The following is a 13,247-nucleotide window of genomic DNA, read 5'->3' on the forward strand; positions in this document are numbered from 1 at the left end:
AGTGTTTTACATTATAGTCATTCTAATAGATGTGTAGGGCTATGGCAGTGTCTTAATTTGAAATTTCCTAATGACGTGTGATGTTGAACCAACTCTCTTCATACGCTAACTTGCCATCTGTGTATCCTTTTTGGTGAGATGATATGGAATATTTAAAAACCAAAATATAATTAATTTTTTTAAATAGTAAAATGTGTTCTGTGTAGAAAAGTATAGTAAAATGAAGACAGTGAAAATTGATCTATAATACCACTGTTCAGAGGAAAAGTGGTTGGTAACATTTTGGTATTTTTTCTTTGTGCATACATCTTTCTCTGTGTGTGTGTGTGTGCGTGCACACGTGCATGTGTGTATAATTCTGTAATAGTGGAATAGTAATAGTGGAATCATAATATTTGGACCTTTCATGTTTAGTTGTACACATTAACTTTCCCTATGTCATTCTTCTAGAACAGTGGTCCCTTAGCTGAATGTTAGGATCGTTTGAGGGAACCTTTAAAGTTTATGATGTTTGGGCTGCACCTGGGACAGTGAAGTCCAGATCCCTGTAGATGGAGCAAGGCATCATACTTTTTAAAACTTCCCAGGGGTTTTCAGTGTGTAGTGAAGATTGAAAACCACTGGTCTCAATATTTAAGAAAAAATGTAACTCCTCAAAGATAACATGAACTGTGATAGCCTTTTTATAAAGTTTGGAACAACCAGACAGCAACACAGGGGTCCGTGTGTGTTTTTGTGTGTAAGATGGGGGAGGAGATAATATTAGATTGATTGATACAAGGGAAATCAAGGGAATCAAGGGAGTTTTATTAGAAACTATTTTTTTTTCCCCTGGATTTAGAATGCTTGTTACTTTGGGTTGAAGCAGGAGGGTGGGTTAGTGGTTGGGGGGACTGTAGATTAAATGCAGATTATTGTTAATGTCCTAGTTTTTTGTTTGTTTTGTTTTGTTTTTGAGTGGTTGCATTGTGGTATATTATTAAAAATAAATAATTGAATGCATAAATAAAACCGGGCCATGCACAGACCCATGATAAGATCCAAGGAATGTGATTAAACCAATTCTTTGTGCCAGAGGGCCAGTAAGGAAAAATAATAGATTAGCAAAACTATCACATTCCTCTTATAAGTGTATCTAGTAGGGTTTGATTTTCACAGTGGTTTGATACCCAGTGCCATCCAGTTGAAAAGTGAAGAAGGAAGGGGTACCTGGGTGGCTCAGTTGGTTAAGTGTCTAATTTTGATTTCAGCTTAGGTCATGATTCCAGGGTCGTGAGATCAAGCCCAGTGTCTGGCTCTGTGCTGGGTGTGGAATCTGTTTAAGATTCTTCCCATTGTGGATGTTTTTTCCTCTCTTAAAAAAAAAAAAAAAAAAAGAAAAGAAAAGAAAAGAAATAAACAAGCTATGCCTTAGTAGCCAGAGATTTTATATACTTCTCTCTGAAATTCTGTATCCATTCTACTTTCCTCACAGAGGTCTTTCCTAATGTACTTTGTCAAAACAAGTATATGATGAATTTTGATGAATAATTATTTACTTTAAATGAATTTTTAGCTGATGTTACTTACTGTGCTTTGATTAAAGGAATCGTTGGGTTATTTTTGTTCCCCATCTCCCATGTTTCTCCTCTTGGAGCACTGTGCCACAATGAGGTGCCTGAGGGTTGGCCTTTTTCTTATGAAGTGGGTCAAAGGTGATTGCATCAAGGGAGATGGAGACGGGCCCCTGCTGCCTGCGTCTCCTCAAGCAGCTCAGCTGTAGTGATAGTACATGTACAAGTTAAGGATCTGGAAATTAATTCTTTGAAGAGTGCCCATGCCAGAGTGAGCCCAGAGGTATGTGTGTTTTCACAGTTTGCATTCCAGGAGGATGCAGAATGATCTTTGGGGCAAAGGAAGCATATGAGAATGCATATAAATGTGTGTATGTGTAGATACACATACACAGACTTAACAGAGCGTTTTTACAAATGTGGAATTCTATTTTATATTATCTGAGCCTTTAAAAATCTTCTGCTCTGTATGATTTCAGTATACATAAATATGAATATATACCCTTTATAAACAAATACATATACATAGATTGGGCAAAGTAGTCAGAATTTAAGTTTATTTTGAAATAATTTCAGACTTAGGAAAGTGTTGTAAGAGTGACACAACAATTCTCTTATTCCTTTACCTGGATTTGCCAAATGCTAAGATTTTACCACATTTATTTTCTCATTCTGTATTAATATAATTTTTTTTTCTGGACCCGTAGGGGGTAAATTGAAATATTTACCCCTAAATGCTTCAGGGTGTATTCCTAAAATCCAGGATGTTCTGTTACAGTGCAGTGGTCATAGTCAGGAAATTAACACTGATAAGCTGTAGATGGTGTTCACACTTTACGAGTTGTCCCCAAATGTCACACATTTTCCCTTGTCTCTGGTCCAGTATCTAACCTGGCATCACGTGTTCATTCTAGTTAACCTGACTCTTGAATTTCCTCTGAACTATAATACTTCCTTTGTTTTTCTTTGCCTTTCATAATCTTGGCATTTAAAAAAAAATATTTGTCAGAGAGAGAGAGTGAGAGTGCACAAGTAGGGGGAGCAGCAGGCTGAGGGAGAAGCAGGCTCCCCACTGAGCAGGAGCCCGATGCCAGAGTTGGTCCCAGAACCCTGGGATCATGACCTGAGCTAAAGGCAGATGCTTAACTGACTGAGCCATCCAGCTGCCCCGATCTTGACATTTTATTTTTATTTATTCATTTTTTAAAAGATTTAATTAATTAATTTGAGAGAGAGAGTGTGTGAAAGATAGAGATCATGAGCAGGGAGGAGGGGTAGAAGGAGAAGCAGACTCCTTTAGGCAGGGAGGCCGATACGGGACTCGATCCCAGGACCCTGGGATTATGACCTGAGCCGAAGGCAGACGCTTAACTGATGCCACCCAGTGCCCTGATCTTGACAGTTTAGACTACAACTTGGTTATATCTACTCTATCATATGTAGTCAGATACACTTACTATTGCAACATGTGATTAAAAAAAAATGAGAAGAGAATGAGAGAAACAAGAAAAGCTATTGGTTGCTTAGCAGAAGTTAAGGACTGACAATAGCGAGTCAAACTGATTGCGATTTTCATTTTCGAAACTAATACTGTTATCAGGGAGATGGGGGTGATGATAATTGAAATTTTGGAAACATGAATATAGATGGTCTTCTCTTTATTGGCCAGAGATCTGGAGGAGAGAGTTGACCGAAGATAATGCCCTATAGATCCCCCTCCCTGCATGGAAGGAGAGATACAGTGGGAGAGAGCAAAGCTAACAGAAAGTAACTTTCAAAAACATTATGTTTTTCTAGAAAAGTGGAAGTGATTTTTCTGGAGCTGGAAATGCGAAGACATGGAAATAGAGTCAGTGTATACCTAACATCTATTTCATGTTCTGAGCTGTCCTGGGAGATGGGGCCAAGGGTAGAAAGACCTAGGGGAACTTGATTTAAATGTTGATTTGTTTGTAGTGGGTCTGCAGAGGGAGTCCAAAGAGCACAGTTTTGATTTGAGGTTTGAAACTTGGTCATTGACTCCTCTGAACTTTCTGATTTAGTTTGCAAGTACAGATTTCCTCTTTAAAGATAACAGGTAGTTAGGACAATTGCCCAGTTTTGTCCTCCATTTGCAAACAGTTTCTCACTGCCATGGATCTGTAATCTGATGTCTTAAATTACCACCCATATGGAGAATACATTATGGGCGGATATATATGTACATGTTATAGCACCTCTTTTTTGAAGAGCTGAAAACTTCACCCTGAATTTTAAAGCTATCCATTTTGACAGGAAAGGCGTGATACCAGAGAAAGCAGAAGTCTTTGAGTTTTGGATTCTGTGTTTTACTTCCAACCCTGGTTGACTGTGTACCTCGGTTGTCCAATTGGAAAATGGGAAAATAACAAATAAGCCTTTAAGTGTGTAGGCAAAGGTACTGCCTTTGGTTTCCTCCGGGATCCATTATGTAATGATACATTAAGAATATCAAAATGATGAACGGGAAAGAAGGAAAACTAGGAGGACAGTTGGAGTATGGTAAGGGGAACAAATTGCTGGTAGAGAGTCACTTTAGTAAACAGAACATTTAATGACATGAACCCGATGTCAGTTCTCTCTTAGTTAAGCCTCTAGGTTGACTTTGACTGTGTGGCAAACAGAATATGTATCGAAGGTATTCAATATTAACAGCATTGGTGCAACTTGGTTGTTGAAAACCGAGTGGTGAGAATGGTGGTTATGCTCGATTTGAAAAATCTCGCCCTTGCCGCTTCTGGTGAGGCCAACGAATTTACAAACCCTTTAGGAATTTCTAGAGTGAAGCATGAATGTAGACTTCTCCTCAGGGACTAGGATGTCAGTCAGAGGTGACTGTGTGAGGAGGAGGGCAAGGAATTTATAGATTAGTTCTTGAAGTTTCATATCTGTTAGGCAGACCTGGGAGCTTGGAGTTAGCCAGATAGTGCTTTATTTTTATCCGCATTTTACTTTCTGCATTTCAAATATGAGATTTTTGAGAAATGGGAAAAAAGTATTAAGGCTTTGCAGTGCAGGGTATTTTGGTTGACTACTGAGTGCTTTTAAAAACTTGCACATAGCATCTGTGATCGGCTCTATGAGAATTTATAGCATAGCACTTTGTTTCTCCTGTCATGACTTTTGTGGGAAAATGTTTTCATTCAGTGTGCTTGGTGATTTGCAGCAGATCACCCACATTTTGTTTTGTTTATAACCAGTTAATGCTTTGTAAAATGATACATTTGGACTTTGAGGATGGTGGTTTTCATATGTGCTGAAATCACTTTGAATCCATTTCAAGAAGATACAGCCTATCCTTCCGTTTGGTTCTTATTAACTGCTTCCGAGCCTGCATGGATAGCTAAGCAAAGCATGTAATGTGTTTCTCTAAAGTTCAACTGTGCTCCTGCCCGAGCTTCCTGAAAGCAGAGACAGCCGTGAGCTCGTGGTGATGAAACCTGTTGGATTTCTGGAAGAAGCAGTGGAGTCTTTGGCTTGTTAACTAGCAATGATTCAAGTCTTGCAGATTGTGAAGGAGCTGGTGACACCATTGAGGCAAAAAGCAGCCCGAGTGAAGGAAGGTAGGAACGTCGTCAGAATGAACCGCCGGAGCACTCAGGGGTTTTTACAAATATCGACCTAAAGAACAGCTTTATAAAAAAGGAGTTTTGAGGTTTTTTGCTCTTCTTATATAATGGTACTGAAAAGGATCAGGTAATGGCATAACTGTAAACCCGTCTTATTATTCCGATTTTTAAATGGCAAATTAGAAGCCTATCTTCTTATTAAAAGGGATGAAGAGTAAGGAGAGGTTATGACATATCTACTGCAGTCGTATTTTTCACACTGGAAAAATCCTCTTTTATTATGTATTTTGGAGGAGGGAGAATAATTTATATAATCCTCTTCTTAATTTTAAAATACAAATGTTCATGGCAGAAATCAGAAAGGAACAAGCTAGGATTCTGCCTGTAGCAGGGTAAAAGAACTAGATGGTTCTTATTTGTGTGGTCAGCTGATGAAATAATAGTTACAAATATTAATTCAGCCACTGAATGGTAGGGTTTTTTTTTTTGCCTTTTTCAGTGAATAGTTACTTTTTTCTGTTTAGGATTATATGCTTAATCAATGCTGCTTATATTTAAGATAGTTTTATATTTTAGCCTGTGTCAGTTTGGGATATATTGAAATCCATTTTCAGAACCTTTCTAAGTTGCACGTCTGACTTACAGATCTTAAAATGAACTAATGCAGATATACTTTTGAAGAAGTAGTTGTGTTTTTGCTTTTTTAAACATTTGAAATAGTAACTCTCCAAAATGACAATTAGGAATTGATTTAACAAATATAAGTTTATAAACTTAGTTTATAATGCTGTCAGTTTCATGAATTTAATCTATGATTTAAAATCAGTCAGTTGATAAATTTGTATATCAGCTTTTTCACATGTAAAAGATGTAGTATTCTGTCTTTATATGATTCAAATAGCATAAATATACCTCAGATAATATAAAATACAGATTATTTTGGATTTTTAAAAAAACTTGAGAGGATCTGTGTTTGAAGTAGATCTTATGAGATTCCTTAAGTCTTGTGCAACATTATTTGGGGTGAAGGTATGAAATGATATTGTGACATATACTATAATTAGCCACATGTAGAGTACTACAGCTGAAAGAAACCCTAGCCCATCTTGTCTTTCCTCATTTTATGGAAGGACATGGTATTTAAATGGACAAAAATGCATGTCAAAAGGCAGAGAAACTGTTGTCATTTACCTTTGAAAAAATATTTAGGATACTTTACAATTACCTCCTGTTTTCTACTTTATTTCTTCTTTTTGTTCTATAATAAAAAGTACTGTCTTCCTATCTCTGAATAGCAGGATTCTAACAATTAGGCATTAAAAAAAAGCCGACTGCTTTTACTAATTCAAGGGAATATAAATTAGTTAATTTAACTGCAATCTGTTTGAAAATGTCAGATTCATATGGTTTAACCTTTACAGATGGATATTTTTTTTTTTACTGGAATGTTTCTTCTAGTTTTTAAGTTTTTGGTCATAATCATAATTACTTGGAATACACCCAGGGAAAAAAAGTAGTAATATTCTTGTTTTTCAGAATGCATATACATACACAACATAATCATATTTGATAGGAAATGCCTTATGAATACAGAAAAAATAGTACTAAAAGATGCTATATACTAAAGTAGTAGAACAGCTTCGGTTCTTAGATTCTTTTTCTTATTTTTTTTCAGGCAGAATTTTCTATGACCAGGAAAAACAGAGGCAAATTGTATATGGATTTTTTTTCATAGACACTTCTTTTTTTCAAACCTATTCTGACAGTTTTTTAATCATTTAGCTAGTGTATTTACTGTTAGTTTTATCCTTTTGTAAAATATTGTTGCATTTTACCAATTTTCAATATTGATGAACTGAGAAAAACAAAGTTCTATAAACAAATATGAAACAATGACCTATAAAAAGAGTTTTTAAACTAAATTCTTTAAAATACAGTATGGATTTGGATGAATTAGAGAGAGCAACATTTCAAAGTATTTGGTCACATTCATGTGAGCAAATAGTATGGAAAAATTGCTGTGTGAAGGAAAGTATCAAAGTTGGGGATGAAATATTTATGTTATGATAAGTGGTTTGAAAATTTTTCATAAATTAGTTTTCCTTGACTATAAATAGGACTCAACAGTTTGGTGAAGGATTATCTTGAGGAAGGAGGGGAATTATGCAATATTCATGAATATTTTCTTTAAAATTTTCAAAATATCTGCCAAATGACTGTTCTGTCATTTAGTTGAAGTATCCTAACCTACCCAGCACTTAGTGAAATACATGCTAAGAGTTCATATTAATGTTCTTTAGGAAACTTAGAATTTTGCAGCAGTTAGTGTTAAAAGGAAGGAGAGAACTAGTAATGTTATTTGAAGGGTAATTTTAGTGGATCTACATTCTTTTTTCCAATAATGCATTGGGGAGGCGATGGAAATGATTGACATTTGTAAGATGGTTGAAATGGATAGGCATAGGTGTTTTGTAATACAACCTTGGGCAAAATAAAGGAAGACTAAGCAAAGAATAAGGGGTCTTTGGAAAAGTATTCTTGCCTTATTGGAGAGAGGGTCCCATATACATGCACATGCTCACTGGTTTGTCCATTCCTCAATCTCTCATGTATTTATTCTTAAAGCCCTTATCAGGTGTCCACTATTTGCAGGTCACTGTGTTATTCACTGGGGACACAAGAAAAGATATTCTTCCATTCACTGACTGACTCATTTGTTCAACAAACAGCTGAGAGTGTACTATGCCCCAGGCATGGGCATAGTACACTCTCAGCTGTTTGTTGAACAAATGAGTCAGTCAGTGAATGGAAGAATATACATTTGTTAAGATAAACTAGTCTGAGAGTTAAAGCAATGTGTTCTTGTAGACCAAAGAAAGGAATGGAGTGAGCGATTTATGCTAAGTGGAAGCACAAACTGTCACAGTTCTCCTCTTGAATGTCCTAGTGAGGCTCCATCTTCAGGGCCACGCTTGAGTGGATTGGGAAGGCTCAGTACCACGGAATGACTCAAGTAAAACTGTACAGTCTGTTCAAATGTACATGAGGCACACATGCAAGCGTTGTGGCTGTGTAGTAGTCAGAGGCCTGGTTTTTGCCTTTTAAAAGCTTCATGTCTGTTTGGATAAAAATATTTAAATAATATGTTTCCCTATCTTATAAAACGAAAGTCTGCTAAATATAAGTATGATTCAGGTTCTTTTTTTTTTTTTTAATAATTTTATTTTTTATAAACATATATATATTTTTTCCCCCAGGGTGATTCAGGTTCTTTATTTAAAATATTTTTTTGTAGGGTGCAAAAGCTGATGACCATGTTTATTAAAATTATTCTTATACAATGGAATACTATGCAGCCGTCAAAAGAAATGAAATCTTGCCATTTGCGATTATGTGGATGGAACTAGATAGAGGGTATTATACTGAGTGAAATAAGTCAATCAGAGAAATACAATTATATGATCTCTCTGATACGAGGAATTTTGAGAGTCAGGGCAGGGGTTTGGGGGATAGGGAAGGAAAAATGAAACAAGATGGGATCAGGAGGGAGAGAAACCTTAAGAGACTCTTAATCTCACAGAACAAACTGAGGGTTGCTGGGGGGTGGGGGGTAGGGAGAGGGTGGTTGGGTGATGGTCATTGGGGAGGGTATGTGCTATGGTGAGTGCTGTGAAGTGTGTAAACCTGACGATTCACAGACCTGTACCCCTGGGGCAAATAATACATTATATGCTAATAAAAAAATTATTCTTAAAGGAAGAGTGGATTTAGAGTGACACCCTGAAGATCCCTCCTGTTAGTAAAACATACGAGCTTTGGTATCCTTCTATTCCTACTTTCATGCCTTAATACCTCTCCTCTAGATTATTAAACTAGCCTCCTCACTAATTTTATTTCATAAACATTCACTGAACACTTATGACTTCTTAGATGGAAGGATCCAGTAGCCTCAAGAAATGCATGTGCAATAGCAAGAGACAAAAGTCAGTAATTACGATGGTATGATAGGTGTTATGGTAGACAGAGTGTCATGGGAACCCCACAGGGAACTGGCCCTCGTTTGGTAATTAGAGCAGAGGAATTAAACTCTTAGTGAAGTGACCGATGTTTTCATTTGAGCCAAGTATCCGAGGATGCATAGAAAGCTCGCGAGCTGGGGCGTGGAGTGGCGGAGAGTGCGTACAAGCACCCTGAGCAAAATACACAGTAGAGGGGAGCTCAGGTAGCCAAGCATGGGAGGCTCACATTCCAGGGGAAGAAGTTTGAAAACTTTTAGATGATAGTGGGAGAAGGTGAGAAGAAGAGTGGTCATGTGGTATTTGGTCATTTAACCCTGTATTCCATCCTTCCCTTGCTATGTGAAATGGCTTTCTGAAAGTTTTCTTGGAACCCGGAATTTGAACTTACTGTGTATTTCTAGCTGTCTTACCGGATCTCTCCTTGCAGCCTCTGTGTCAGCTCTGCAGAATGCTTGTTGTTTCTGACGCGCTGCTCCAGGAGGATGGTGGGTCCCCTCCCTCCTCCAACAAGTAGCTCTCTTACCAGGTCAGCTGACGAGCTCCAATGCCACCCCTCCAGGAAGCATTCCCTAACTTTCTCCCCTCACCCTTCTAGGTCGGAATTAATCATTCCTTTGTATTCTCTTAGCATTTTACTTTGGCCTCTTATTATACCTTTAACGTTCTCTACATTATGGTTATATTTGTTAAGTTGATCAATGTTAATTGAAATAGTTGACCTTGAACAGTGTCGGGGTTAGGGGTCCCAACCCCCACACAGTTGACAATCTACATATTACTTCTGACTCTTTGAAACTTGACTACTAACCGCCTACTGTTGACCGGAAGGAAACCTTACCAATAACATAAACTGTCGATTAATACATATTGTGTGTGTTACAGATATTATACACTGTATTCTTACAATAAAGCTAAAGAAAAGAAAATGTTATCAAGAAAATCATAAGGAAAATATACTTACAGTACTCTTCTGTATTGATAACTGTAAGTGTACATCATCTGTTTATAAGATGAATCGTCCGTGAGTACCTACATCGGTACTGTCTTATATGATACAGAACATTGTAGCTTGTCTTACTAACACTGGATGTCAGAAATGGAAAGATAAAGTGGAAAAGAAACTCCTATCAGGTGTAATGATTCATGCATTGATAATAAGAAAGCAGCAGTATGATTGCTTTATGGTAGCCTAGTGTAATCAATATGATTGCTTCATGGGAAACTAGACTGTACGCTAATGAATAAATCATCTAAAATTTTTATGGCATACAGTGTTATGGTCATATTCCTAATACAGTATAGGCAACATTGTTAGGTTTTTTAAGAAAAAGCACTTACCTGTGATGCTAGGCTGATACACAGCTCCTTCAAGCATACTATACTGTAATGTAATTCTTTGAAAAGAAAATTATAAACAGTAAGGAAACTAACACATTACTGATTTCATATTAAATATCACTCACCTTACGCTTGTCTTAGGCTAGGCTATCCTCTTCCATGTGAGTCTTGTGCACAATGCTCTACATGACGAATACTTAGGTGATGATGGTGACAGTTCTTGCCCACAGCTCTTGCCTACAGTTACTAGATGTTCACATGAAGATATACATACACAACAGATATGTTTATTAACTATATGACATGATGATTATTTACTGTTTATGAAGTGGAAGTGGGTCATCGTAGGAGGTCTTCATCCTCATTGTCCTCACACCGAGTAGGCTGAGGAGGAAGAGAAAGCAGGGGTTTCCTTGATCAGCTCTGTCGTAAATCCTGTGAATCATGCACAACATCTGGATGCAGTTTTCTCCTGTAAGAATTTATTGTTTTGGTCTTGATGGCTTTTATGGCTTTTTCCTATAATGATGATGGCATCTTCAATAGTGGAATATTTCCAGACTTTCATAATGTTCTTCTCTCTATCTCTTTTCCATAGTGATAACAATCTTTCCTTTAGAGTGCTGTGTAATGAGCCTTTAAGGTCCCTATGACCACTGGTCTAGAGGCTGAATTAGAGATGTTGTGTTTGGAGGCAAGTAGACCACATTGACACCTCTGGCGTTGAACTTGTGGGGTGCTGGGTGGCCAGGGTCATTGTTCAGAAGAACTTCAAAAGGCAGTCTTTTAGTGGCAAGGTACTTCCTCACTCCAGAGACAAACCTTCGGTGGAACCAATCCAGAAAAAGGGTTCTCATTGTCCAGGCCTTCTTGTTGTACCACGCAGAGACTGGAGGCCGGTGTTTATCTTTTCCCTTCAAGGCTCAGGCTTCATCGGATCATAAACCTGACCATTTGCACAATACAGTACAAGTTAGCCTGTCCCTTCCTTCCTGAAATCCAGATGCTCATTTCTTTTCCTTACTAATAAATGTCCTTTGTGGCATTCTCTTTTTTTTTCTTCCTGGGAGGTGGGGAGAGGGGACTTGCATTTAAAACCTGTTCAGGCAGATTTCCTGTCTCCTCAGTGATTTTCTTAATGGTATCTGGAAACTCGTGGTCTGCTGCCTGTTGGAGAGTAGAAGCTGCTTCTCCTGTTATCTTGACATTTATTAAGCCAAAGCTTTTTCTAAAATTACCAAACCATCCTTTGCTGGCATTAAATCATCTGACTTTAGTTCCTTCATCCTCTTTTTTCTTTAAGTTTTATTACATGATGACTTTGCTTTTTCTCCAATCATATTAGGCTCTCTATAGGTATGCCTTTCTTACAGCAATTCTGCACCCACATAAATGCTGCATTTTTCAATCTGAGATAAAAGGTATTTCATAAAAAGTGTACAGTTTTCACGTCTGGTCGCATAGCTGAGGCGATGGCTTAACAGATTTCCTTTTCTTTTCATTCTTTTTCTTTTTCTTTTTTTTACAATGGTCCTTATGCCGGATTCATTTCTCTTGCAGTGGCGTGGACCTGCACTTGCAGGCCTCAGTCTAGGGTATGGGTCAAGCAGTTGACATGTGATGTCATGACTGTTCCCTGCTTGGTGGGTGCCCTTCCAGCATCACTACTGGCACTTCGTGTAGGTCCCATGTTGTTACTCAGAGTTGACGGTATGGGACTAAACGTGATGAAAAATACATGAGAACACCTGAGATTACGTTTTACTGCTGTATGCAACTCATAGGCGAGACAGACTCCTCATGCGGAAGTGATGAGCATCACGTGGTTGGCATTTTACGTGGACACTTGCAACACTTGAACTCACCACAGTAGCAGCAGGGGTGGCTATGAAATTATTACAGTGGTACAGTTAATTTTATGCAATTATGTTTAATACTGCATCTTTTTTTTTTTTAAATACTGCATCTTTACATTTGTTTACATTAGATTGTGAGTGGTGCCTTATGGTCCGTAAGTGTGTGCAGATGTTTTGATAAATTTTAACTTTTTTTTTTTATTATAGATTTGTATATATTTTATAGTAGTAAATGATAAAATAGACTAGTATCCACATATATTTCATACATCCATAGCACACCTTTTTAAAATTTTTTTTCTGTATTTCTAGGCTATGCTGTTCATCTGTGAATTTTTTCAGATTGTCTCAAATCTCCAAAAAGTTTTCCTGTGTGTTTATTGAAGAAAACCTGTGTAGGACTGTATAGCTCAAACCCATATTGTCCAAGGGTCAACTGTAAATGTTAGGGATCTGAATGTTCTTGCTTCCATTCTGTCTTTTAGCTGTGTTTTAGAAAAGAGTTAAGATTTTTGGCAGCTGATCTTTAGATAAATGAAATATCCTAGCTAATGACTTAGCAGTGGGCAGGGAAAGGTTTGATTCCTTTTGAGGTATTTTGTAGTATCTGATAGATAATGGCTTTCAGCTGATAGGTAATGATTTTCTGCTTATATTTAAAATACACATATTTTGCTGCACATGTTGACTAAGCTTAAAAAACTGAAGTCAGAGCATCTAGTATTCTTTTTTGTTTTTAAAGATTTTATTTATTTTAGAGAAAGAGAGAGTGAGATAGAACATGCATGCGTGCGAAAGTGTTGGGGGGAGGGGCCGAGGGAGAGGGAGAGAAAGAATCTCAAGCAGACTCCCTGCCCAACCCAGAGTCGGACCCAGGGCTCCATCCCAGGATCC

The 13,247-nt window shown here is 37.5% G+C and overlaps 1 protein-coding gene across 3 annotated transcripts in view; it reads left to right on the top strand.

Moving 5' to 3' along the window:
- USP6NL (USP6 N-terminal like) overlaps window positions 1–13,247 on the top strand; it is a 157,843-nt gene that overhangs the window by 32,069 nt on the left and 112,527 nt on the right. Inside the window, exon 1 of one of the 3 annotated variants that reach the window (XM_032881604.1) lies at window positions 5,018–5,134. The exons of the other annotated variants lie outside the window; for them this stretch is intronic. Within the exon in view, the coding sequence (XP_032737495.1) occupies window positions 5,062–5,134 (73 nt within the window). The 5' untranslated portion in view covers window positions 5,018–5,061. Of the gene's footprint in view, window positions 1–5,017; window positions 5,135–13,247 lie in introns of those variants that run through there. 3 annotated transcript variants of the gene reach the window in all.

This window comes from Lontra canadensis, unplaced genomic scaffold (genome assembly GCF_010015895.1).
Source record: "Lontra canadensis isolate GAN:19392208 unplaced genomic scaffold, GSC_riverotter_1.0 scaffold76, whole genome shotgun sequence".
Classification (NCBI taxonomy): Eukaryota; Metazoa; Chordata; class Mammalia; order Carnivora; family Mustelidae; genus Lontra; species Lontra canadensis.